The sequence below is a fragment of the Anomaloglossus baeobatrachus genome, chromosome 8 (assembly GCF_048569485.1).
Source record: "Anomaloglossus baeobatrachus isolate aAnoBae1 chromosome 8, aAnoBae1.hap1, whole genome shotgun sequence".
NCBI lineage: Eukaryota > Metazoa > Chordata > Amphibia > Anura > Aromobatidae > Anomaloglossus > Anomaloglossus baeobatrachus.
This window is the reverse complement of record NC_134360.1, coordinates 257,117,391-257,144,810: the sequence shown is the minus strand read 5'-3', so window position 1 is coordinate 257,144,810 and position 27,420 is coordinate 257,117,391. Positions and strand designations below refer to the sequence as shown.

General features: G+C 48.2%; 1 protein-coding gene across 1 annotated transcript in view; it reads right to left on the bottom strand.

Moving 5' to 3' along the window:
• LOC142250098 (uncharacterized) overlaps positions 1–27,420 on the bottom strand; it is a 111,636-nt gene that overhangs the window by 72,240 nt on the left and 11,976 nt on the right. The window contains exons 4-7 of the mRNA XM_075322163.1: positions 27,017–27,148; positions 23,780–25,413; positions 23,116–23,170; positions 19,069–19,309 (exon numbers count right to left, since the gene is read on the bottom strand). Of these exons, the coding sequence (XP_075178278.1) occupies positions 19,069–19,309; positions 23,116–23,170; positions 23,780–25,413; positions 27,017–27,148 (2,062 nt within the window). The remainder of the gene's footprint in view (positions 1–19,068; positions 19,310–23,115; positions 23,171–23,779; positions 25,414–27,016; positions 27,149–27,420) is intronic.

The window sequence follows — 27,420 nt, the reverse complement described above, 5'->3', positions numbered from 1 at the left end:
GCACATCACAAACTAACCCAACAAAAGGAGAAAGCCCCACTGCTGCCTGCACATCACAAACTAACCCAACAAAAGGAGAAAGCCCCACTGCTGCCTGCACATCACAAACTAACCCAACAAAAGGAGAAAGCCCCACTGCTGCCTGCACATCACAAACTAACCCAACAAAAGGGAGAAAGCCCCACTGCTGCCTGCACATCACAAACTAACCCAACAAAAGGAGAAAGCCCCACTGCTGCCTGCACATCACAAACTAATCCCAACAAAAGGGGGAAAGCCCCACTGCTGCCTGCACATCACAAACTAACCCAACAAAAGCAGAAAGCCCCACTGCTGCCTGCACATCACAAACTAACCCAACAAAAGGAGAAAGCCCCACTGCTGCCTGCACATCACAAACTAACCCAACAAAAGGGGAAAGCCCCACTGCTGCCTGCACATCACAAACTAACCCAACAAAAGGAGAAAGCTCCCACTGCTGCCTGCACATCACAAACTAACCCAACAAAAGGCAGAAAGCCCCACTGCTGCCTGCACATCACAAACTAACCCAACAAAAGGAGAAAGCCCCACTGCTGCCTGCACATCACAAACTAACCCAACAAAAGGAGAAAGCCCCACTGCTGCCTGCACATCACAAACTAACCCAACAAAAGGGGGAAAGCCCCACTGCTGCCTGCACATCACAAACTAACCCAACAAAAGGAGAAAGCCCCACTGCTGCCTGCACATCACAAACTAACCCAACAAAAGGAGAAAGCCCCACTGCTGCCTGCACATCACAAACTAACCCAACAAAAGGAGAAAGCCCCACTGCTGCCTGCACATCACAAACTAACCCAACAAAAGGGAGAAAGCCCCACTGCTGCCTGCACATCACAAACTAACCCAACAAAAGGAGAAAGCCCCACTGCTGCCTGCACATCACAAACTAACCCAACAAAAGGGGAAAGCCCCACTGCTGCCTGCACATCACAAACTAACCCAACAAAAGGAGAAAGCCCCACTGCTGCCTGCACATCACAAACTAACCCAACAAAAGGAGAAAGCCCCACTGCTGCCTGCACATCACAAACTAACCCAACAAAAGGGAGAAAGCCCCACTGCTGCCTGCACATCACAAACTAACCCAACAAAAGGGGAAAGCCCCACTGCTGCCTGCACATCACAAACTAACCCAACAAAAGGAGAAAGCCCCACTGCTGCCTGCACATCACAAACTAACCCAACAAAAGGAGAAAGCCCCACTGCTGCCTGCACATCACAAACTAACCCAACAAAAGGGAGAAAGCCCCACTGCTGCCTGCACATCACAAACTAACCCAACAAAAGGAGAAAGCCCCACTGCTGCCTGCACATCACAAACTAACCCAACAAAAGGCAGAAAGCTCCACTGCTGCCTGCACATCACAAACTAACCCAACAAAAGGCAGAAAGCCCCACTGCTGCCTGCACATCACAAACTAACCCAACAAAAGGAGAAAGCCCCACTGCTGCCTGCACATCACAAACTAACCCAACAAAAGGAGAAAGCCCCACTGCTGCCTGCACATCACAAACTAACCCAACAAAAGGGAGAAAGCCCCACTGCTGCCTGCACATCACAAACTAACCCAACAAAAGGAGAAAGCCCCACTGCTGCCTGCACATCACAAACTAACCCAACAAAAGGAGAAAGCCCCACTGCTGCCTGCACATCACAAACTAACCCAACAAAAGGGAGAAAGCCCCACTGCTGCCTGCACATCACAAACTAACCCAACAAAAGGAGAAAGCCCCACTGCTGCCTGCACATCACAAACTAACCCAACAAAAGGAGAAAGCCCCACTGCTGCCTGCACATCACAAACTAACCCAACAAAAGGAGAAAGCCCCACTGCTGCCTGCACATCACAAACTAACCCAACAAAAGGAGAAAGCCCCACTGCTGCCTGCACATCACAAACTAACCCAACAAAAGGGAGAAAGCCCCACTGCTGCCTGCACATCACAAACTAACCCAACAAAAGGAGAAAGCCCCACTGCTGCCTGCACATCACAAACCCACAAAGAAGCCCCTGCCTCACAAACTACCAACAAAAGGAGAAAGCCCCACTGCTGCCTGCACATCACAAACTAACCCAACAAAAGGGAGAAAGCCCCACTGCTGCCTGCACATCACAAACTAACCCAACAAAAGGGAGAAAGCCCCACTGCTGCCTGCACATCACAAACTAACCCAACAAAAGGGAGAAAGCCCCACTGCTGCCTGCACATCACAAACTAACCCAACAAAAGGAGAAAGCCCCACTGCTGCCTGCACATCACAAACTAACCCAACAAAAGGGGGAAAGCCCCACTGCTGCCTGCACATCACAAACTAACCCAACAAAAGGAGAAAGCCCCACTGCTGCCTGCACATCACAAACTAACCCAACAAAAGGAGAAAGCCCCACTGCTGCCTGCACATCACAAACTAACCCAACAAAAGGAGAAAGCCCCACTGCTGCCTGCACATCACAAACTAACCCAACAAAAGGAGAAAGCCCCACTGCTGCCTGCACATCACAAACTAACCCAACAAAAGGAGAAAGCCCCACTGCTGCCTGCACATCACAAACTAATCCAACAAAAGGGAGAAAGCCCCACTGCTGCCTGCACATCACAAACTAACCCAACAAAAGGAGAAAGCCCCACTGCTGCCTGCACATCACAAACTAACCCAACAAAAGGAGAAAGCCCCACTGCTGCCTGCACATCACAAACTAACCCAACAAAAGGAGAAAGCCCCACTGCTGCCTGCACATCACAAACTAATCCAACAAAAGGGAGAAAGCCCCACTGCTGCCTGCACATCACAAACTAACCCAACAAAAGGAGAAAGCCCCACTGCTGCCTGCACATCACAAACTAACCCAACAAAAGGAGAAAGCCCCACTGCTGCCTGCACATCACAAACTAATCCAACAAAAGGGAGAAAGCCCCACTGCTGCCTGCACATCACAAACTAATCCAACAAAAGGGAGAAAGCCCCACTGCTGCCTGCACATCACAAACTAATCCAACAAAAGGGAGAAAGCCCCACTGCTGCCTGCACATCACAAACTAACCCAACAAAAGGGAGAAAGCCCCACTGCTGCCTGCACATCACAAACTAATCCAACAAAAGGGAGAAAGCCCCACTGCTGCCTGCACATCACAAACTAATCCAACAAAAGGGAGAAAGCCCCACTGCTGCCTGCACATCACAAACTAATCCAACAAAAGGGAGAAAGCTCCACTGCTGCCTGCACATCACAAACTAACCCAACAAAAGGGGGAAAGCCCCACTGCTGCCTGCACATCACAAACTAACCCAACAAAAGGAGAAAGCCCCACTGCTGCCTGCACATCACAAACTAACCCAACAAAAGGGGGAAAGCCCCACTGCTGCCTGCACATCACAAACTAACCCAACAAAAGGAGAAAGCCCCACTGCTGCCTGCACATCACAAACTAACCCAACAAAAGGGGGAAAGCCCCACTGCTGCCTGCACATCACAAACTAACCCAACAAAAGGAGAAAGCCCCACTGCTGCCTGCACATCACAAACTAACCCAACAAAAGGAGAAAGCCCCACTGCTGCCTGCACATCACAAACTAACCCAACAAAAGGAGAAAGCCCCACTGCTGCCTGCACATCACAAACTAACCCAACAAAAGGGAGAAAGCCCCACTGCTGCCTGCACATCACAAACTAACCCAACAAAAGGGAGAAAGCCCCACTGCTGCCTGCACATCACAAACTAATCCAACAAAAGGGGGAAAGCCCCACTGCTGCCTGCACATCACAAACTAACCCAACAAAAGCAGAAAGCCCCACTGCTGCCTGCACATCACAAACTAACCCAACAAAAGGAGAAAGCCCCACTGCTGCCTGCACATCACAAACTAACCCAACAAAAGGGGGAAAGCCCCACTGCTGCCTGCACATCACAAACTAACCCAACAAAAGCAGAAAGCTCCACTGCTGCCTGCACATCACAAACTAACCCAACAAAAGCAGAAAGCCCCACTGCTGCCTGCACATCACAAACTAACCCAACAAAAGGAGAAAGCCCCACTGCTGCCTGCACATCACAAACTAACCCAACAAAAGGAGAAAGCCCCACTGCTGCCTGCACATCACAAACTAACCCAACAAAAGGGGGAAAGCCCCACTGCTGCCTGCACATCACAAACTAACCCAACAAAAGGAGAAAGCCCCACTGCTGCCTGCACATCACAAACTAACCCAACAAAAGGAGAAAGCCCCACTGCTGCCTGCACATCACAAACTAACCCAACAAAAGGGAGAAAGCCCCACTGCTGCCTGCACATCACAAACTAACCCAACAAAAGGGAGAAAGCCCCACTGCTGCCTGCACATCACAAACTAACCCAACAAAAGGAGAAAGCCCCACTGCTGCCTGCACATCACAAACTAACCCAACAAAAGGGGGAAAGCCCCACTGCTGCCTGCACATCACAAACTAACCCAACAAAAGGAGAAAGCCCCACTGCTGCCTGCACATCACAAACTAACCCAACAAAAGGAGAAAGCCCCACTGCTGCCTGCACATCACAAACTAACCCAACAAAAGGGAGAAAGCCCCACTGCTGCCTGCACATCACAAACTAACCCAACAAAAGGGGGAAAGCCCCACTGCTGCCTGCACATCACAAACTAACCCAACAAAAGGAGAAAGCCCCACTGCTGCCTGCACATCACAAACTAACCCAACAAAAGGAGAAAGCCCCACTGCTGCCTGCACATCACAAACTAACCCAACAAAAGGGAGAAAGCCCCACTGCTGCCCGTACATCACAAACTAACCCAACAAAAGGAGAAAGCCCCACTGCTGCCTGCACATCACAAACTAACCCAACAAAAGCAGAAAGCTCCACTGCTGCCTGCACATCACAAACTAACCCAACAAAAGCAGAAAGCCCCACTGCTGCCTGCACATCACAAACTAACCCAACAAAAGGAGAAAGCCCCACTGCTGCCTGCACATCACAAACTAACCCAACAAAAGGAGAAAGCCCCACTGCTGCCTGCACATCACAAACTAACCCAACAAAAGGGGGAAAGCCCCACTGCTGCCTGCACATCACAAACTAACCCAACAAAAGGAGAAAGCCCCACTGCTGCCTGCACATCACAAACTAACCCAACAAAAGGAGAAAGCCCCACTGCTGCCTGCACATCACAAACTAACCCAACAAAAGGGAGAAAGCCCCACTGCTGCCTGCACATCACAAACTAACCCAACAAAAGGGAGAAAGCCCCACTGCTGCCTGCACATCACAAACTAACCCAACAAAAGGAGAAAGCCCCACTGCTGCCTGCACATCACAAACTAACCCAACAAAAGGGGGAAAGCCCCACTGCTGCCTGCACATCACAAACTAACCCAACAAAAGGGAGAAAGCTCCACTGCTGCCTGCACATCACAAACTAACCCAACAAAAGGAGAAAGCCCCACTGCTGCCTGCACATCACAAACTAACCCAACAAAAGGAGAAAGCCCCACTGCTGCCTGCACATCACAAACTAACCCAACAAAAGGAGAAAGCCCCACTGCTGCCTGCACATCACAAACTAACCCAACAAAAGGGAGAAAGCCCCACTGCTGCCTGCACATCACAAACTAACCCAACAAAAGGGAGAAAGCCCCACTGCTGCCTGCACATCACAAACTAACCCAACAAAAGGGGGAAAGCCCCACTGCTGCCTGCACATCACAAACTAACCCAACAAAAGGAGAAAGCCCCACTGCTGCCTGCACATCACAAACTAACCCAACAAAAGGGGGAAAGCCCCACTGCTGCCTGCACATCACAAACTAACCCAACAAAAGGAGAAAGCCCCACTGCTGCCTGCACATCACAAACTAACCCAACAAAAGGAGAAAGCCCCACTGCTGCCTGCACATCACAAACTAACCCAACAAAAGGAGAAAGCCCCACTGCTGCCTGCACATCACAAACTAACCCAACAAAAGGAGAAAGCCCCACTGCTGCCTGCACATCACAAACTAACCCAACAAAAGGAGAAAGCCCCACTGCTGCCTGCACATCACAAACTAATCCAACAAAAGGGAGAAAGCCCCACTGCTGCCTGCACATCACAAACTAACCCAACAAAAGGAGAAAGCCCCACTGCTGCCTGCACATCACAAACTAACCCAACAAAAGGAGAAAGCCCCACTGCTGCCTGCACATCACAAACTAACCCAACAAAAGGAGAAAGCCCCACTGCTGCCTGCACATCACAAACTAATCCAACAAAAGGGAGAAAGCCCCACTGCTGCCTGCACATCACAAACTAACCCAACAAAAGGAGAAAGCCCCACTGCTGCCTGCACATCACAAACTAACCCAACAAAAGGAGAAAGCCCCACTGCTGCCTGCACATCACAAACTAATCCAACAAAAGGGAGAAAGCCCCACTGCTGCCTGCACATCACAAACTAATCCAACAAAAGGGAGAAAGCCCCACTGCTGCCTGCACATCACAAACTAATCCAACAAAAGGGAGAAAGCCCCACTGCTGCCTGCACATCACAAACTAACCCAACAAAAGGGAGAAAGCCCCACTGCTGCCTGCACATCACAAACTAATCCAACAAAAGGGAGAAAGCCCCACTGCTGCCTGCACATCACAAACTAATCCAACAAAAGGGAGAAAGCCCCACTGCTGCCTGCACATCACAAACTAATCCAACAAAAGGGAGAAAGCCCCACTGCTGCCTGCACATCACAAACTAACCCAACAAAAGGGAGAAAGCCCCACTGCTGCCTGCACATCACAAACTAATCCAACAAAAGGGAGAAAGCCCCACTGCTGCCTGCACATCACAAACTAACCCAACAAAAGGGAGAAAGCCCCACTGCTGCCTGCACATCACAAACTAACCCAACAAAAGGGGGAAAGCCCCACTGCTGCCTGCACATCACAAACTAATCCAACAAAAGGAGAAAGCCCCACTGCTGCCTGCACATCACAAACTAACCCAACAAAAGGGAGAAAGCTCCACTGCTGCCTGCACATCACAAACTAACCCAACAAAAGGGGGAAAGCCCCACTGCTGCCTGCACATCACAAACTAACCCAACAAAAGGAGAAAGCCCCACTGCTGCCTGCACATCACAAACTAACCCAACAAAAGGGGGAAAGCCCCACTGCTGCCTGCACATCACAAACTAACCCAACAAAAGGAGAAAGCCCCACTGCTGCCTGCACATCACAAACTAACCCAACAAAAGGGGGAAAGCCCCACTGCTGCCTGCACATCACAAACTAACCCAACAAAAGGAGAAAGCCCCACTGCTGCCTGCACATCACAAACTAACCCAACAAAAGGAGAAAGCCCCACTGCTGCCTGCACATCACAAACTAACCCAACAAAAGGGGGAAAGCCCCACTGCTGCCTGCACATCACAAACTAACCCAACAAAAGAGAGAAAGCCCCACTGCTGCCTGCACATCACAAACTAACCCAACAAAAGGAGAAAGCCCCACTGCTGCCTGCACATCACAAACTAACCCAACAAAAGGAGAAAGCCCCACTGCTGCCTGCACATCACAAACTAACCCAACAAAAGGGAGAAAGCCCCACTGCTGCCTGCACATCACAAACTAACCCAACAAAAGGAGAAAGCCCCACTGCTGCCTGCACATCACAAACTAACCCAACAAAAGGAGAAAGCCCCACTGCTGCCTGCACATCACAAACTAACCCAACAAAAGGAGAAAGCCCCACTGCTGCCTGCACATCACAAACTAACCCAACAAAAGGGAGAAAGCCCCACTGCTGCCTGCACATCACAAACTAACCCAACAAAAGGGAGAAAGCCCCACTGCTGCCTGCACATCACAAACTAACCCAACAAAAGGGGGAAAGCCCCACTGCTGCCTGCACATCACAAACTAACCCAACAAAAGGAGAAAGCCCCACTGCTGCCTGCACATCACAAACTAACCCAACAAAAGGGGGAAAGCCCCACTGCTGCCTGCACATCACAAACTAACCCAACAAAAGAGAGAAAGCCCCACTGCTGCCTGCACATCACAAACTAACCCAACAAAAGGGAGAAAGCCCCACTGCTGCCTGCACATCACAAACTAACCCAACAAAAGGAGAAATCCCCAATGCTGCCTGCACATCACAAACTAACCCAACAAAAGCAGAAAGCCACACTGCTGCCTGCACATCACAAACTAACCCAACAAAAGGGAGAAAGCCACACTGCTGCCTGCACATCACAAACTAACCCAACAAAAGGGAGAAAGCCACACTGCTGCCTGCACATCACAAACTAACCCAACAAAAGGGAGAAAGCCACACTGCTGCCTGCACATCACAAACTAACCCAACAAAAGCAGAAAGCTCCACTGCTGCCTGCACATCACAAACTAACCCAACAAAAGCAGAAAGCTCCACTGCTGCCTGCACATCACAAACTAACCCAACAAAAGCAGAAAGCCCCACTGCTGCCTGCACATCACAAACTAACCCAACAAAAGCAGAAAGCCCCACTGCTGCCTGCACATCACAAACTAACCCAACAAAAGCAGAACGCCCCACTGCTGCCTGCACATCACAAACTAACCCAACAAAAGCAGAACGCCCCACTGCTGCCTGCACATCACAAACTAACCCAACAAAAGGAGAAAGCCCCACTGCTGCCTGCACATCACAAACTAACCCAACAAAAGGGGGAAAGCCCCACTGCTGCCTGCACATCACAAACTAACCCAACAAAAGGGGGAAAGCCCCACTGCTGCCTGCACATCACAAACTAACCCAACAAAAGGAGAAAGCCCCACTGCTGCCTGCACATCACAAACTAACCCAACAAAAGGAGAAAGCCCCACTGCTGCCTGCACATCACAAACTAACACAACAAAAGGAGAAAGCCCCACTGCTGCCTGCACATCACAAACTAACCCAACAAAAGGAGAAAGCCCCACTGCTGCCTGCACATCACAAACTAATCCAACAAAAGGAGAAAGCCCCACTGCTGCCTGCACATCACAAACTAACACAACAAAAGGAGAAAGCCCCACTGCTGCCTGCACATCACAAACTAACCCAACAAAAGGAGAAAGCCCCACTGCTGCCTGCACATCACAAACTAACCCAACAAAAGGGAGAAAGCCCCACTGCTGCCTGCACATCACAAACTAACCCAACAAAAGGGAGAAAACCCCACTGCTGCCTGCACATCACAAACTAACCCAACAAAAGCAGAAAGCTCCACTGCTGCCTGCACATCACAAACTAACCCAACAAAAGCAGAAAGCCCCACTGCTGCCTGCACATCACAAACTAACCCAACAAAAGCAGAAAGCTCCACTGCTGCCTGCACATCACAAACTAACCCAACAAAAGGAGAAAGCTCCACTGCTGCCTGCACATCACAAACTAACCCAACAAAAGGAGAAAGCCCCACTGCTGCCTGCACATCACAAACTAACCCAACAAAAGAGAGAAAGCCCCACTGCTGCCTGCACATCACAAACTAACCCAACAAAAGGAGGAAAGCCCCACTGCTGCCTGCACATCACAAACTAACCCAACAAAAGGAGGAAAGCCCCACTGCTGCCTGCACATCACAAACTAACCCAACAAAAGGGAGAAAGCCCCACTGCTGCCTGCACATCACAAACTAACCCAACAAAAGGAGAAAGCCCCACTGCTGCCTGCACATCACAAACTAACCCAACAAAAGGAGAAAGCCCCACTGCTGCCTGCACATCACAAACTAACCCAACAAAAGGGAGAAAGCCCCACTGCTGCCTGCACATCACAAACTAACCCAACAAAAGGAGAAAGCCCCACTGCTGCCTGCACATCACAAACTAACCCAACAAAAGGGAGAAAGCCCCACTGCTGCCTGCACATCACAAACTAACCCAACAAAAGGGAGAAAGCCCCACTATACATTCCCCCCCATACAGTGTGATGCACCCCACTGTACATTCCCCCCCATACAGTGTGATGCACCCCACTGTACATTCCCCCCCATACAGTGTGATGCACTCCACTGTACATTCCCCCCATACAGTGTGATGCACTCCACTGTACATTCCCTCCATACAGTGTGATGCACCCCACTGTACATTCCCCCCCATACAGTGTGATGCACCCCACTGTACATTCCCCCCCCATACAGTGTGATGCACTCCACTGTACATTCCCCCCATACAGTGTGATGCACTCCACTGTACATTCCCTCCCATACAGTGTGATGCACCCCACTGTACAGTCCCCCATACAGTGTGATGCACTCCACTGCACATTCCCCCCATACAGTGTGATGCACCCCACTGTACAGTCCCCCCATACAGTGTGATGCACCCCACTGTACATTCCCCCCATACAGTGTGATGCACCCCACTGTACATTCCCCCCCATACAGTGTGATGCACTCCACTGTACATTCCCTCCCATACAGTGTGATGCACCCCACTCTACTGTCCCCCCATACAGTGTGATGCACCCCACTGCACATTCCCCCTATACAGTGTGATGCACCCCACTGTATAGTCCCCCCATACAGTGCGATGCACCCCACTGTACATTCCCCCACCATAGTGTGACGCACCCCACTGTACATTCCCCCATACAGTGTGATGCACCCCACTGCACATTCCCCCTATACAGTGTGATGCACCCCACTGTATAGTCCCCCCATACAGTGTGATGCACCCCACTGTACATTCCCCCCATACAGTGTGATGCACCCCACTGCACATTCCCCCCATACAGTGTGATGCACCCCACTGTACATTCCCCCATACAGTGTGATGCACCCCAAAGCACATTCCCCCCATACAGTGTGATACACTCCACTGTACATTCCCCCATACAGTGTGATACACTCCATTGTACATTCCCCTATACAGTGTGACGCACCCCACTGTGCATTCCTCCCATACAGTGTGATGCACCCCACTGTACATTCCCCCCCATACAGTGTGATGCACCCCACTGTACATTCCCCCCATACAGTGTGATGCACCCCACTGTACATTCCCTCCATACAGTGTGATGCACCCCACTGTACATTCCCCACATACAGTGTGATGCACCCCACTGCACATTCCCCCCATACAGTGTGATGCACCCCACTGCACATTCCCCACATACAGTGTGATACACTCCACTGTACATTCCCCCATACAGTGTGATGCACCCCAAAGCACATTCCCTCCATACAGTGTGATACACTCCACTGTACATTCCCCTATACAGTGTGATGCACCCCACTGTGCATTCCTCCCATACAGTGTGATGCACCCCACTGTACATTCCCCCACCATACAGTGTGATGCACCCCACTGTACATTCCCCCACCATACAGTGTGACGCACCCCACTGTACAGTCCTCCATACAGTGTGATGCACCCCACTGTACAGTCCCACCGCACATATGATGTCCCCCGTACACAGTGTGATGCTCCTACCGTAGTTAGGCCACGACAGAACTGCCCCCCCACACACACAGTCCGATGCCCACTCAGATTCCACCCACGGATCCCTCTCATTCAGCCTGATGCCCCTCCACAGCTCTGTTACATAAACACACAAAGCTCTGCTACACCAATATAGAAACAACTCTGCTACACCGAAACATGCACAGACAAACTCTTCTACACGAATACAGAAACAATACTGCTACTCCAAAACACACACAACTCTGCTATACCAAAGCAGACACAAACCTACAACTATGTTACACCAAGGCACACATACAACTCTGCTACAATAAAGCACAGACACAAACTCTGCTACACCAAAGCACAGACACAAACTGCTACACCAAAGCACAGACACAACTCTGCTACATTAAAGCACACACATACACACACAAACTCTGCTACACCAAAGCACAGACACAACTCTGCTACATTAAAGCACACACATACACAACTCTGCTACACCAAAGCACACACACACACACAAACTCTGCTACACCAAAGCACACATCCTATTGCCCATGTCCTGCTCTGCTCTGCAGAATAAACACAGACCTGAGATGGTCAGGTGACTCAAAGTTCCTGGCATTATCTTCAGTCTTTATATACACAGAATGGTGGAGGAAGGACCTGTCGGCTTTTTCCTCACTGTTCTATTCGCTGCATCATTTGTCTTCATTCTTATAAATAAATTGCATATAAGAGGCTTCCCAACCTTGTCTTTTGCCCAGTCTATTTGCCTTCAGCTGCACTGATGTCAGAATGTACTCATTTGGAGTACAGATGATGGCAGTGATGGGTCAGCAACATCTTTGTCTCACTAAGGCCGGGGTCACACTGGCATATAGCATCAGATGCAAGGGCACTGGATATGATATGCTAATGACACTCGGCTCAAACTCTACTGCGAGTGTGAGCCAAGTGTCATTTATTGTTCTCCAATTCTTTCACATGCAAGAATTGGATCACAGGTGCGAGAACACGGACAGATTAGTTTCTCCATCTTCTCCATTGCCTGTCTCTGTGTATATCTGACTGAACTCAGATGACATCCGAGTGCAGTCCATGTTTCACACGCTCCCATAGACACACACATAGGCACATCACAAACTAACCCAACAAAAGGAGAAAGCCCCACTGCTGCCTGCACATCACAAACTAACCCAACAAAAGGAGAAAGCCCCACTGCTGCCTGCACATCACAAACTAACCCAACAAAAGGAGAAAGCCCCACTGCTGCCTGCACATCACAAACTAACCCAACAAAAGGAGAAAGCCCCACTGCTGCCTGCACATCACAAACTAACCCAACAAAAGGGAGAAAGCCCCACTGCTGCCTGCACATCACAAACTAACCCAACAAAAGGAGAAAGCCCCACTGCTGCCTGCACATCACAAACTAACCCAATAAGAGGAGAAAGCCCCACTGCTGCCTGCACATCACAAACTAACCCAATAAGAGGAGAAAGCCCCACTGCTGCCTGCACATCACAAACTAACCCAACAAAGGGGAGAAAGTCCCACTGCTGCCTGCACATCACAAACTAATCCAACAAAAGGAGAAAGCCCCACTGCTGCCTGCACATCACAAACTAATCCAACAAAAGGAGAAAGCCCCACTGCTGCCTGCACATCACAAACTAACCCAACAAAAGCAGAAAGCCCCACTGCTGCCTGCACATCACAAACTAACCCAACAAAAGCAGAAAGCCCCACTGCTGCCTGCACATCACAAACTAACCCAACAAAAGGGAGAAAGCCCCACTGCTGCCTGCACATCACAAACTAACCCAACAAAAGGAGAAAGCCCCACTGCTGCCTGCACATCACAAACTAATCCAACAAAAGGAGAAAGCCCCACTGCTGCCTGCACATCACAAACTAACCCAACAAAAGCAGAAAGCCCCACTGCTGCCTGCACATCACAAACTAACCCAACAAAAGCAGAAAGCCCCACTGCTGCCTGCACATCACAAACTAACCCAACAAAAGGGAGAAAGCTCCACTGCTGCCTGCACATCACAAACTAACCCAACAAAGGGGAGAAAGTCCCACTGCTGCCTGCACATCACAAACTAACCCAACAAAAGGGAGAAAACCCCACTGCTGCCTGCACATCACAAACTAACCCAACAAAAGGGAGAAAACCCCACTGCTGCCTGCACATCACAAACTAACCCAACAAAAGGAGAAAGCCCTCTGCTGCCTGCACATCACAAACTAACCCAACAAAAGGAGAAAGCCCCACTGCTGCCTGCACATCACAAACTAACCCAACAAAGGGGAGAAAGTCCCACTGCTGCCTGCACATCACAAACTAACCCAACAAAAGGGAGAAAACCCCACTGCTGCCTGCACATCACAAACTAACCCAACAAAAGGAGAAAGCCCCACTGCTGCCTGCACATCACAAACTAACCCAACAAAGGGGAGAAAGTCCCACTGCTGCCTGCACATCACAAACTAACCCAACAAAAGGAGAAAGCCCCACTGCTGCCTGCACATCACAAACTAACCCAATAAGAGGAGAAAGCCCCACTACTGCCTGCACATCACAAACTAACCCAACAAAGGGGAGAAAGTCCCACTGCTGCCTGCACATCACAAACTAATCCAACAAAAGGAGAAAGCCCCACTGCTGCCTGCACATCACAAACTAACCCAACAAAGGGGAGAAAGTCCCACTGCTGCCTGCACATCACAAACTAATCCAACAAAAGGAGAAAGCCCCACTGCTGCCTGCACATCACAAACTAACCCAACAAAAGCAGAAAGCCCCACTGCTGCCTGCACATCACAAACTAACCCAACAAAAGCAGAAAGCCCCACTGCTGCCTGCACATCACAAACTAACCCAATAAGAGGAGAAAGCCCCACTGCTGCCTGCACATCACAAACTAACCCAACAAAGGGGAGAAAGTCCCACTGCTGCCTGCACATCACAAACTAATCCAACAAAAGGAGAAAGCCCCACTGCTGCCTGCACATCACAAACTAATCCAACAAAAGGAGAAAGCCCCACTGCTGCCTGCACATCACAAACTAACCCAACAAAAGCAGAAAGCCCCACTGCTGCCTGCACATCACAAACTAACCCAACAAAAGGGAGAAAGCCCCACTGCTGCCTGCACATCACAAACTAACCCAACAAAAGCAGAAAGCCCCACTGCTGCCTGCACATCACAAACTAACCCAATAAGAGGAGAAAGCCCCACTGCTGCCTGCACATCACAAACTAACCCAATAAGAGGAGAAAGCCCCACTGCTGCCTGCACATCACAAACTAACCCAACAAAGGGGAGAAAGTCCCACTGCTGCCTGCACATCACAAACTAATCCAACAAAAGGAGAAAGCCCCACTGCTGCCTGCACATCACAAACTAACCCAACAAAGGGGAGAAAGTCCCACTGCTGCCTGCACATCACAAACTAATCCAACAAAAGGAGAAAGCCCCACTGCTGCCTGCACATCACAAACTAACCCAACAAAAGCAGAAAGCCCCACTGCTGCCTGCACATCACAAACTAACCCAACAAAAGCAGAAAGCCCCACTGCTGCCTGCACATCACAAACTAACCCAACAAAGGGGAGAAAGTCCCACTGCTGCCTGCACATCACAAACTAACCCAACAAAAGGGAGAAAGCCCCACTGCTGCCTGCACATCACAAACTAATCCAACAAAAGGAGAAAGCCCCACTGCTGCCTGCACATCACAAACTAATCCAACAAAAGGAGAAAGCCCCACTGCTGCCTGCACATCACAAACTAACCCAACAAAAGCAGAAAGCCCCACTGCTGCCTGCACATCACAAACTAACCCAACAAAAGGGAGAAAGCCCCACTGCTGCCTGCACATCACAAACTAACCCAACAAAAGCAGAAAGCCCCACTGCTGCCTGCACATCACAAACTAACCCAACAAAAGCAGAAAGCCCCACTGCTGCCTGCACATCACAAACTAACCCAACAAAAGGAGAAAGCCCCACTGCTGCCTGCACATCACAAACTAACCCAACAAAAGGGAGAAAGCCCCACTGCTGCCTGCACATCACAAACTAACCCAACAAAAGCAGAAAGCCCCACTGCTGCCTGCACATCACAAACTAACCCAACAAAAGCAGAAAGCCCCACTGCTGCCTGCACATCACAAACTAACCCAACAAAAGGAGAAAGCCCCACTGCTGCCTGCACATCACAAACTAATCCAACAAAAGGGAGAAAGCCCCCCTGCTGCCTGCACATCACAAACTAACCCAACAAAAGGAGAAAGCCCCACTGCTGCCTGCACATAACAAACTAACCCAACAAAAGGAGAAAGCCCCACTGCTGCCTGCACATCACAAACTAACACAACAAAAGGGAGAAAGCCCCACTGCTGCCTGCACATCACAAACTAACCCAACAAAAGGGAGAAAGCCCCACTATACATTCCCCCCCATACAGTGTGATGCACCCCACTGTACATTCCCCCCCATACAGTGTGATGCACCCCACTGTACATTCCCCCCATACAGTGTGATGCACTCCACTGTACATTCCCCCCATACAGTGTGATGCACTCCACTGTACATTCCCTCCCATACAGTGTGATGCACCCCACTGCACATTCCCCCCATACAGTGTGATGCACCCCACTGTACAGTCCCCCCATACAGTGTGATGCACCCCACTGTACATTCCCCCCATACAGTGTGATGCACCCCACTGTACATTCCCCCCCATACAGTGTGATGCACTCCACTGTACATTCCCTCCCATACAGTGTGATGCACCCCACTCTACTGTCCCCCCATACAGTGTGATGCACCCCACTGTACAGTCCCCCCATACAGTGTAATGCACCGCACTGCACATTCCCCCTATACAGTGTGATGCACCCCACTGTATAGTCCCCCCATACAGTGTGATGCACCCCACTGTACATTCCCCCACCATAGTGTGACGCACCCCACTGTACATTCCCCCATACAGTGTGATGCACCCCACTGCACATTCCCCCTATACAGTGTGATGCACCCCACTGTACATTCCCCCCATACAGTGTGATGCACCCCACTGCACATTCCCCACATACAGTGTGATGCACTCCACTGTACATTCCCCCATACAGTGTGATGCACCCCAAAGCACATTCCCCCCATACAGTGTGATACACTCCACTGTACATTCCCCTATACAGTGTGATGCACCCCACTGTTCATTCCTCCCATACAGTGTGATGCACCCCACTGTACAGTCCCCCATACAGTGTGATGCACCCCACTATACAGTCCCACCGCACATATGATGTCCCCCGTACACAGTGTGATGCTCCTACCGTAGTTAGGCCACGACAGAACTGCCCCCCCACACACACAGTCCGATGCCCACTCAGATTCCACCCACGGATCCCTCTCATTCAGCCTGATGCCCCTCCACAGCTCTGTTACATAAACACACAAAGCTCTGCTACACCAATATAGAAACAACTCTGCTACACCGAAACATGCACAGACAAACTCTTCTACACGAATACAGAAACAATACTGCTACTCCAAAACACACACAACTCTGCTATACCAAAGCAGACACAAACCTACAACTATGTTACACCAAGGCCCACATACAACTCTGCTACAATAAAGCACAGACACAAACTCTGCTACACCAAAGCACAGACACAAACTCTGCTACACCAAAGCACAGACACAAACTGCTACACCAAAGCACAGACACAACTCTGCTACATTAAAGCACACACATACACACACAAACTCTGCTACACCAAAGCACAGACACAACTCTGCTACATTAAAGCACACACACACACAACTCTGCTACACCAAAGCACACACACACACACACACACACACACACACACACACACACAAACACACAAACTCTGCTACACCAAAGCACACATCCTATTGCCCATGTCCTGCTCTGCTCTGCAGAATAAACACAGACCTGAGATGGTCAGGTGACTCAAAGTTCTTGGCATTATCTTCAGTCTTTATATACACAGAATGGTGGAGGAAGGACCTGTCGGCTTTTTCCTCACTGTTCTATTCGCTGCATCATTTGTCTTCATTCTTATAAATAAATTGCATATAAGAGGCTTCCCAACCTTGTCTTTTGCCCAGTCTATTTGCCTTCAGCTGCACTGATGTCAGAATGTACTCATTTGGAGTACAGATGATGGCAGTGATGGGTCAGCAACATCTTTGTCTCACTAAGGCCGGGGTCACACTGGCATATAGCATCAGATGCAAGGGCACTGGATATGATATGCTAATGACACTCGGCTCAAACTCTACTGCGAGTGTGAGCCAAGTGTCATTTATTGTTCTCCAATTCTTTCACATGCAAGAATTGGATCACAGGTGCGAGAACACGGACAGATTAGTTTCTCCATCTTCTCCATTGCCTGTCTCTGTGTATATCTGACTGAACTCAGATGACATCCGAGTGCAGTCCATGTTTCACACGCTCCCATAGACTTGTATGGGTGCGCATGCTCCAAGTCACATTGACACAGCATGCTGGAATTGTTTTTTCATGCCGAATCGGCATGAAAAATCCAATTTAATCGTTTATCCCTAATTCTGGTGATAAGCTGCTGCAGGAGATTCTTGTGATAATCCAAACAGAAGGAGAGGCAGGTGCTGCCCGATCACTGCCATCATCTGTACTCCACACGAGCACATTCTGATGTGAATGCAGCTAAATGTGGGCAAACGAATGGTGGAAAAGCCGTGGTTTGGAGGTCACTGACATGCAATCTTTATTTTTTTTTTACTACAAGACGGAATAAAAATTCCCTGATACAGTGATTGGCAGTTTCATCATTCTCAATGCTGAGAAAAATGATTACAAAACGGTAACAGCTTAGTTACTATTTAAAGAAGTTTTCTAGGATTTTCATATCGATGACAGGACATCAATATTAGATTGGAGGGGGTCAGTATCTCAGCACCCCAACAATTTGCCAGTAGAAGTGTCTTCCTTGCTAGTGCCCCTCCGTACGGCACAATGCCGGAGCTATCGGAGCGGTGGCTAGGGACTCCTTTTCCGGGGCAAATGTTCACCGCCCTAGCCTTGTATCTAAATAACATGGGCAAGGTAATGTGGCTCATTGGTACTCCCCTTGGCACATGCTATATGTGGCACCATATGTATTGCAGCACTGTGCCAAAGAAATACCCGGCACATTCAAAAATATACGGAGAACGGAGCAGAGTGAAGTATAAGAGGCGGCCGAGCTCCCCGGATCAGCGGGAATGCCGGGAATCGGACCCCGGCTGTACATATACTCGTAGCGATGGCTATCTATCAGTATTAAAATTGGGGAAATTGGTCTCATGCACTAAACATCAAGAGCCCCCAAAATTAATAGTGTATAGGAATAAATGGGTTAACATCTTGGAGGTTCAGATCCCATCATAGATCATTACTATAAGTGTATAACAAGGGTCCTCCATTGTATATAAGACCTATCTGCAGCGATGAGGCCGGCTCTGCGGAGGTGTCACCAGAGGCACGTATCCGGCGCTGTGCACACCGAGCGAGCGGTCATTATGTGTATGCAGCGTACTCACCAGCTTCAGAGATTGCAGTGATGGACTCTTCTTTATGGTCCCCAGCTTCTCACATCCTCCAAACGACTCGCTGTCCCCATTTGCTGTTGTGTGTCCTTTCTGAAAGTCTGGATGAGAGATCTGCTCCAAACTAGAGGACTGGAACCGCTCCAGCTTGGGTCTGGACGTTAGGCCAATACTGGAGAAGATTTTCCTCATTCCGCTACGGAGGTCTCCTTTTTTAACCTCAGGTTGAACTTTGCTGTGAAGAAGATCACAAGACGGTGATTTTACAGCATCGGGGTCATTCACCATAAACATCAATGGATGACTCCTAAAAGGAGATCTCATCCGGACTGGCCGCTCCTGCACCGAGGTATTTGTAGCCACAATTATATTGGCTTCTTGGGTGCTCAATGAAACCATCGGATGGTAACAGCTGATCGATTGTGGTGTCCAGTATCTCGCCCACGATGACTAATCCCAAGAAATAAGCAAGTCCAGGGAAAAAACACTAAGCACTTACATCAATCTGCTCCGAAAGACATCCCCACGCCGGCCACCTCACCCACATTAACTGCCGAGAGGGAAAAGGCAACATCCGGAGAAGTAAAATCTTCAAGTTTTATTAAGAATCCATTTAAAGCCACGAATCACCAGGATTTTCCTATATAACCTAAAGCTAGTGCTATACTGAGACTATCAGGCTGATTCTATACATACAGTGCTATACTGGCGCTATCAGGCTGATTCTATACATACAGTGCTATACTGGCGCTATCAGGCTTATTCTATACATACAGTGCTATACTGGCGCTATCAGGCTGATTCTATACATACAGTGCTATACTGGTGCTATCAGGCTGATTCTATACATACAGTGCTATACTGGCGCTATCAGGCTTATTCTATACATACAGTGCTATACTGGCGCTATCAGGCTGATTCTATATATACAGTGCTATACTGGCGCTATCAGGCTGATTCTATACATACAGTGCTACACTGGCACTATCAGGCTGATTCTATACATACAGTGCTATACTGGCGCTATCAGGCTGATTCTATACATACAGTGCTATACTGGTGCTATCAGGCTGAGTCTATACATACAGTGCTATACTGGCGCTATCAGGCTGATTCTATACATACAGTGCTATACTGGCGCTATCAGGCTGATTCTATACATACAGTGCTATACTGGCGCTATCAGGCTGATTCTATACATACAGAGCTATACTGGCACTATCAGGCTGATTCTATACATACAGTGCTATACTGGCGCTATCAGGCTGATTCTATACATACAGAGCTATACTGGCGCTATCAGGCTGATTCTATACATACAGTGCTATACTGGCGCTATCAGGCTGATTCTATACATACAGTGCTATACTGGCGCTATCAGGCTGAGTCTATACATACAGTGCTATACTGGCGCTATCAGGCTGATTCTATACATACAGTGCTATACTGGCGCTATCAGGCTGATTCTATACATACAGTGCTATACTGGCGCTATCAGGCTGATTCTATACATACAGTGCTATACTGGCGCTATCAGGCTGATTCTATACATACAGTGCTATACTGGCACTATCAGGCTGATTCTATACATACAGTGCTATACTGGCGCTATCAGGCTGATTCTATACATACAGAGCTATACTGGCACTATCAGGCTGATTCTATACATACAGTGCTATACTGGCGCTATGAGGCTGATTCTATACATACAGAGCTATACTGGCGCTATCAGGCTGATTCTATACATACAGTGCTATACTGGCGCTATCAGGCTGATTCTATACATACAGTGCTATACTGGCGCTATGAGGCTGATTCTATACATACAGAGCTATACTGGCGCTATCAGGCTGATTCTATACATACAGTGCTATACTGGCGCTATGAGGCTGATTCTATACATACAGTTCTATACTGGCGCTATCAGGCTGATTCTATACATACAGTGCTATACTGGCGCTATCAGGCTGATTCTATACATACAGTGCTATACTGGCGCTATCAGGCTGATTCTATACATACAGTGCTATACTGGCGCTATCAGGCTGATTCTATACATACAGTGCTATACTAGCTCTATCAGGCTGGTTCTATACATACAGTGCTATACTGGCACTATCAGGCTGGTTCTATATATACCTTTAGTTGTCAGCTAGGATGTATAGGTTTTGAAACACAAGCAAGTAAAGTTTGTAAAATGAGCGGCTTCTGATTGGCAGCAGCTGCCGATCAGCTGATAGCTGAGGTGGGTTTTCATAGCGATTCCCGCCCCGCTGCCTGTTGTTACTCCCCCTGTTATTTATGCTAATTCTATTATAGAATCGTTTTAGTAAATAACTACAAGGACCTGTGCTGAGGTCATACCCATGTGACCAGAAGGGACGGGGCCTCAACAAACATAGCTGATACTAGGAAGCAACATTATATTTCTGTTGGCTGAGGCCCCGCCCCTTCTGGTCACATGGGTATGACATCAGCACAGGACTTTCTAGTCACTTAGTAAGATTCTATAATAGAATTAGCATAAATAACAGGGGGAGGACGGAATGAATATCCCCCAGCTATCAGCTGATCGGCACCTGCTGCCACTCAAAAAGCTGCTCATTTTACAAACTTTACTTGCTTGTGCTTCAAAACCTAAACATCCGAGCTGACAACTAAAGGTATGTATAGAATCAGCCTCATAGTGCCAGTATAGCACTGGCTTTAGGTTGTTATTATTATTTATTATTATTATAGCGCCATTTATTCCATGGCACTTTATAAGTGAAAAGGGTATACATAAAAACAAGTACAACAATCATTAACAATACAAAACAGACTGGTACAGGGGGAGAGAGGACGCTGCCGACGAGGGCTCACAGTCTATAGGAGGAGAGAGGACCCTGCCCGTGAGGGCTCTCAGTCTACAGGAGGAGAGAGGACCCTGCCCACGAGGGCTCTCAGTCTACAGGAGGAGAGAGGACCCTGCCCACGAGGGCTCACAGTCTACAGAGGAGAGAGGACCCTGCCCACGAGGGCTCACAGTCTACAGGAGGAGAGGGGACCCTGCCCACGAGGGCTCACAGTCTACAGGAGGAGAGAGGACGCTGCCTGCGAGGGCTCACAGTCTACAGGAGGAGAGAGGACACTGCCCACGAGGGCTCACAGTCTACAGGAGGAGAGAGGACCCTGCCCGCGAGGGCTCACAGTCTACAGGAGGAGAGAGGACCCTGCCCGCGAGGGCTCACAGTCTACAGGAGGAGAGAGGACGCTGCCTGCGAGGGCTCACAGTCTACAGGAGGAGAGAGGACGCTGCCCACGAGGGCTCACAGTATACAGGAGGAGAGAGCACCCTGCCCATGAGGGCTCACAGTCTACAGGAGGAGAGAGGACGCTGCCTGCGAGGGCTCACAGTCTACAGATTACATAGGAAAATCCTGGTGACTAGTGCACTTTAAAATATTCCACTGCGGTGGATCAGCAACATCTTACAGGTTTCGAATGGACATTGCGCTCTTAATCATAGATGTTGACTAAGAGCACAATGTGAGTTTGAAACACGTAAGATGTTGCTGATCCACCGCAGTGGAATATTTTAAATTGATTCTTAATAAAATTTGAAGATTTTACTTCTACGGATGCCAATCCTTTCCTTCTTTCCATCCCAAGAAATAGGTCATCAATGTTACAGTAATGACAAACCCCTTTGAAGCAAATTTCGACAAGGCTAGCTAACTATCTAATTTTATAGGGGTTCCCTGACGTCTACCCTACAGGGGATGTAAGAACAGGATTTGGCGGTTTAGACACCAGATCCTTGTGGTCTCCCATGAGATGAGGTGTTAAGCAGCGGCCCTCTTCTTTCTCCTTATTAACAACACAAACGCTTGGCCAATTGAGGGATTTAGGATTTAGCCGACAGCTCTCGCATTTGTTTACGCATCTTCAAAATGACACCTGTGATGAGCGGTAATGTTGGCCATTTTATTCAACCATTTTTTCTAGAAACAGTTATGTCCAATATTACTATTTATGGATAAATGTGTCCTTTCAACTCACCTCTCTTGTGCCAGCTCCATACACCTGTCTTTGGTTGCAATTACTGGACCAGAACCTTCAAAAAAGCAAAAAATAAGTGAAATGTACCGTTAACCAGTACCATATTGACGCTCACCATATCTGCAGACCGTATAGTAAATTCTTGTGGAATATTATATCACATTAGCTTTAGCCTTTAGGTTTTGATGTCCTATGCAGCTCTAGATCTGATATAGATCCTGTATGTCTATGGTTCACATTATGCATAAATGGAAATATATAATAGAAGTGGAAATGGTTGATAGCCGGACTGCTATGCAACAAAGATGAATGCTGGATCTTCGAAATGTGACTTTATTCTATGCATTTCAGAGGAACCTCCTTCATCAGGATCATCACATTGAAATGTGATGATCCTGATGAAGGAGGTTACTTTGAAACACACATCTTTCAACCCTTTCCACTCCTACTGGCTATCACAAAGTGATACTGTGGCGGCAGCAGTTGTCTTTCCAACGTTTTTCCAAGTGGTTGTGTCTGACAACTCCCACATGTGAGCAAAACCTAAATCGTAGGTTCACCATTTCACAGATTAGAGCCTATCTTGCGCTGTTTTCTGCTACCCATTATGCATAAATAACCACATTATTTTATATAGACCATGATATATATCGGAGTTTCTTACCAATGCGTTCATTGTTTGCAGATTGTTGCCCGTTTGTTCGCGGTTTCTCAGCGCACTTTTCTTTCTTCAGATTACTTCCTTCATTTATCATCTCCTCTCTTGATTGACTAATGACCTTAGGACCAGGACCCGATTCCCGTAGTTCTTTAGTTGAGTTATTTCTCTCGCAGTGCACATGTCTAGGGCTGGGGTGAGAGCTCTCATTGTCTCTTAGTTCCCGTTTCACCGGTTTCTTCCCAGACGCCGCTCTGTTCTCCTTGGCTTCCTTGCTCTTCCTCTCCTCTGACTGTTTCTTACAATTTGAAGATGCTTCTCTACTCTTAGGCTCCATTAATTTCACACTGGATGTAGACAGATGATGGTTGTCTATGTCTCCGAGAACATCAGGATTTATCACTTTGGAGTTTGGCACTAGGTTGGAGTGAATTCCCTTTTTGTCCTGAAAAACTGGTACCTTATTTCCTCCATGTAATAGCTGTTGGTTGACACTCTCTGTACGGACTGCCAGTCTACCATTTCTAGATAGCAATGCGGTGGGTGCTTTCCCTGGTGGAGGAATAGGCACAAAATTAGAAAGACCACCTTGTATTTTGCCAGAATCTGATGGAGCAACCACATATGGCATGCAAGGAACCATGGGTGTAATATGGGCTCTACCGTCTGCTTGATCCATTGTTCCTTGTCTACCATCTAGATTTAATACAATGTTCCCCGTTTCTATTTCCGTATGTAACGTGTGTGTGAATCCCTTTTCCGTATCCAGACTTAAACTCTTGGGTTTTCTCATGGATTTAGCTTCAAGGTCTTGTGGTATTTTTGTTGAACAAATTCTTAGAGACTCACCATAATACCCACCAGTCACGGCACCCAACTGTGGATTCGATTCTGGGATTTTTAGTACAGAGTTGGGATCGAAAATAGAAGACTTCTCCTTAAATCTGCTTTCTAGTGCAAAAACAGAGGCACCAGTTTTTCCTTTAATGACTTGTTCAGAATTTGATCCCCCAGCTTTGGTTGGAGCATCTGAGAATGATCTCGTTGGGCGTAACGTAGCTCCGTGCTCAGGTGTATTCGGTAAACTGTTTTTGTATAATTTGTGTGTTCCCCATCTATGAGTCCTGTTGCCATCTTCTTCTCCAGAGGAGTCTGCAGTGGAATCACCACCAATGTGCGTCTCGCGGATCAGCTCTGTATGTACTCTCCATGGTTGGGAAGGTAAAATCCAGTGAGGAGAGGGCTTGACCCCCATAGGTGAGTTGAGGGAGCCATCCTGAGTAATTTTTGAACCTAAGTGAACACTTCGTAGGTTAGTACCATGAGTAGCAGCTGGATTGGATCCTGATCCTTTGATGTTGGAACCACAAGTTCCACACTGTCCTTGACCAGATGGTGACAATTGCTCTGTCCATGAAGGAGGCCCATTTGCCTGTCTCTTTGGTGGAGGAGTGTTGGTTAGAGAAGCTGTCTGCGGAACGTGTTGCCGTTCTCGATATCTCTCCTCTACATCTCTCTCAGATTCATCCTGAAAACGTACGTGAGATGGAGAACTCCCACGGGAACCTTTGTGCCAAGAACAATAGTCACTACTTGAGCTGTCACTTTGAGATCCTCCGTCGGTCACACAACCAGTGGCACTGAAATCAGAAGAGAATATACCTGAAAGTATTATGTCCAAACTTGCATCATACTCTTAAAATTCATAGGTCCTGACACAGGGTTCCTGTGATGTCAATGTAAGAGATGCTGTGAGACTCCCACCGGGGTCCTATCTTCCCTCCAAACAAAAGAATCCCCCATTGAAACTCCAACAGCCACCATCTGTTGTGGAAGAGCTGGAAGGTTCCCATATATCTTAGATTGTCAGCTGATATCATTGGATTTTGCTGACCAAGTTTAAAGTTTAACCTCTATCCATGGGATAGGACATAATTTCCTGATCGCTAGGGTCTGACTGCCGGGACCACCACTGATTCAAATAAAGGGGCTTAATGGAGCTGAGGTAGTGCACTCTCATACTTAATAAAATGGCTGAAGACTAGTTGAGAGTAGTGGTCAACTATCTCCAGCTAGCCAACTGAGAATGAAGGGAGCGGAAATGCACCTGCCCATATCCTCCTTTCCATTTAAAGCCCAGTTCCCGGAATTGGTGATGATCCCGGTGGTCTGATGCCGAAAGACTGTGAAGTTATCCCATATCCCATATCCCAAGGTATTTGTTCTGGTGAATGAATGCTGGCTATTTTGCAAAATTGGTAAAGGTCCTAGCATGATGGTTCTCACTGACTCATGATAGGCAAATGGTCTGCACAACCTTGAGGGACCGTATACATTAAAGAAAAACTGGCTGAGCCGGTCAATCTCAGGGAAACCATCTAATCTACATGAGGACCTCCCTGACTCTGCCCCAACAGATATCAGGTGAAATAAGCTTCAGACATATTGAACTTCAATGCCTGATCCTTTTGGTTTTTCAATGGATAAGACATCACCAAAATTGCCGCAACAACTCATCCCCCTCCTTCCAGTGAGCGCACATGTACTTGGCTGAATGTTCCCATACACGTACATGCTCAGCTGTACAGGGTGTCCATCTTTAGTGCAGAGGTGCATCAATGAAGACGACCCAGTAATGAATCTTGTTGATGACGTGGAGACTACTCGTAACTGTTGACTCAACATTTGCTAAATTATGCAGGAATTCTTGCTCAAGTTTAGAAATGATTAACCCAAGATCTTAAGCAGCGTATTCTCGAGGGTTACCCAGTATAGACATAAGTATGGGGTGTTATTACAAGGCAGGGACCATTACTGTCATATGTGAAGCTTGGTCGTGCTCTATTCGACACCTCCATAGGAAATAATTACTGTTCAGACGACGGCTGGAAACGTTTCATTAGCATTGTCTTTCTAATGAACAGGTTTATGGGCTGAGTAATCAAACATGAAACAATGGGTATTATACTGTGGCAGGCGGCTGTATATAGGTATTGTCTGAGCTCGTTCACAACCTATAGGAAGGATATAGATAATATCAGAGATGCTCCATCAACAGGAGATAAACTGAACGGAGGACGACGGCGACATGGGCGACTCTCGCGGATTCATCCTCCCTTTGTTATGACTTGCTTTGGATTTGGATCTTAATCCCTTCAATCCCATTGTCTATCTTGTCTGTTTTGCTACATTTTGCCATCTTCATTTTTTGTAAACCACCCCCCCTTTTGCCTTTTTGCTTACCGGCGTAGCGGAGGCTGCGAGTGTGGATGTGGTAGTACACAGTGGGAGGCTCGCAAGGGACTAGCCCCCTTTGCTTTCATCCGTGCTCTGTGTAGCAGCTGCTTGGCCTGTTCGTGACGGACACTGAGGTCCCTGGGAGAGGATTAGAAAGGATTTTATAATGACGCCACTTCCCTGAGTGCATCAGCCGACGTCAGGACCGTATATAAAAAAAAAGCAGTGAGAACAGAGACGGCCGCTGACAGCGCCCCCTAATGCATTTTTTGCTAGAGATACAAAAATAAAATGCGTCAAGCTGTGAAACTAGGACATATCCCATTTTAGGAAACGACTGCCCGAGGAGATGGGGATTGAGATCCAAGCACATATGGTTTAGGCTTAAAGATTACAGACGTTGGTCACTT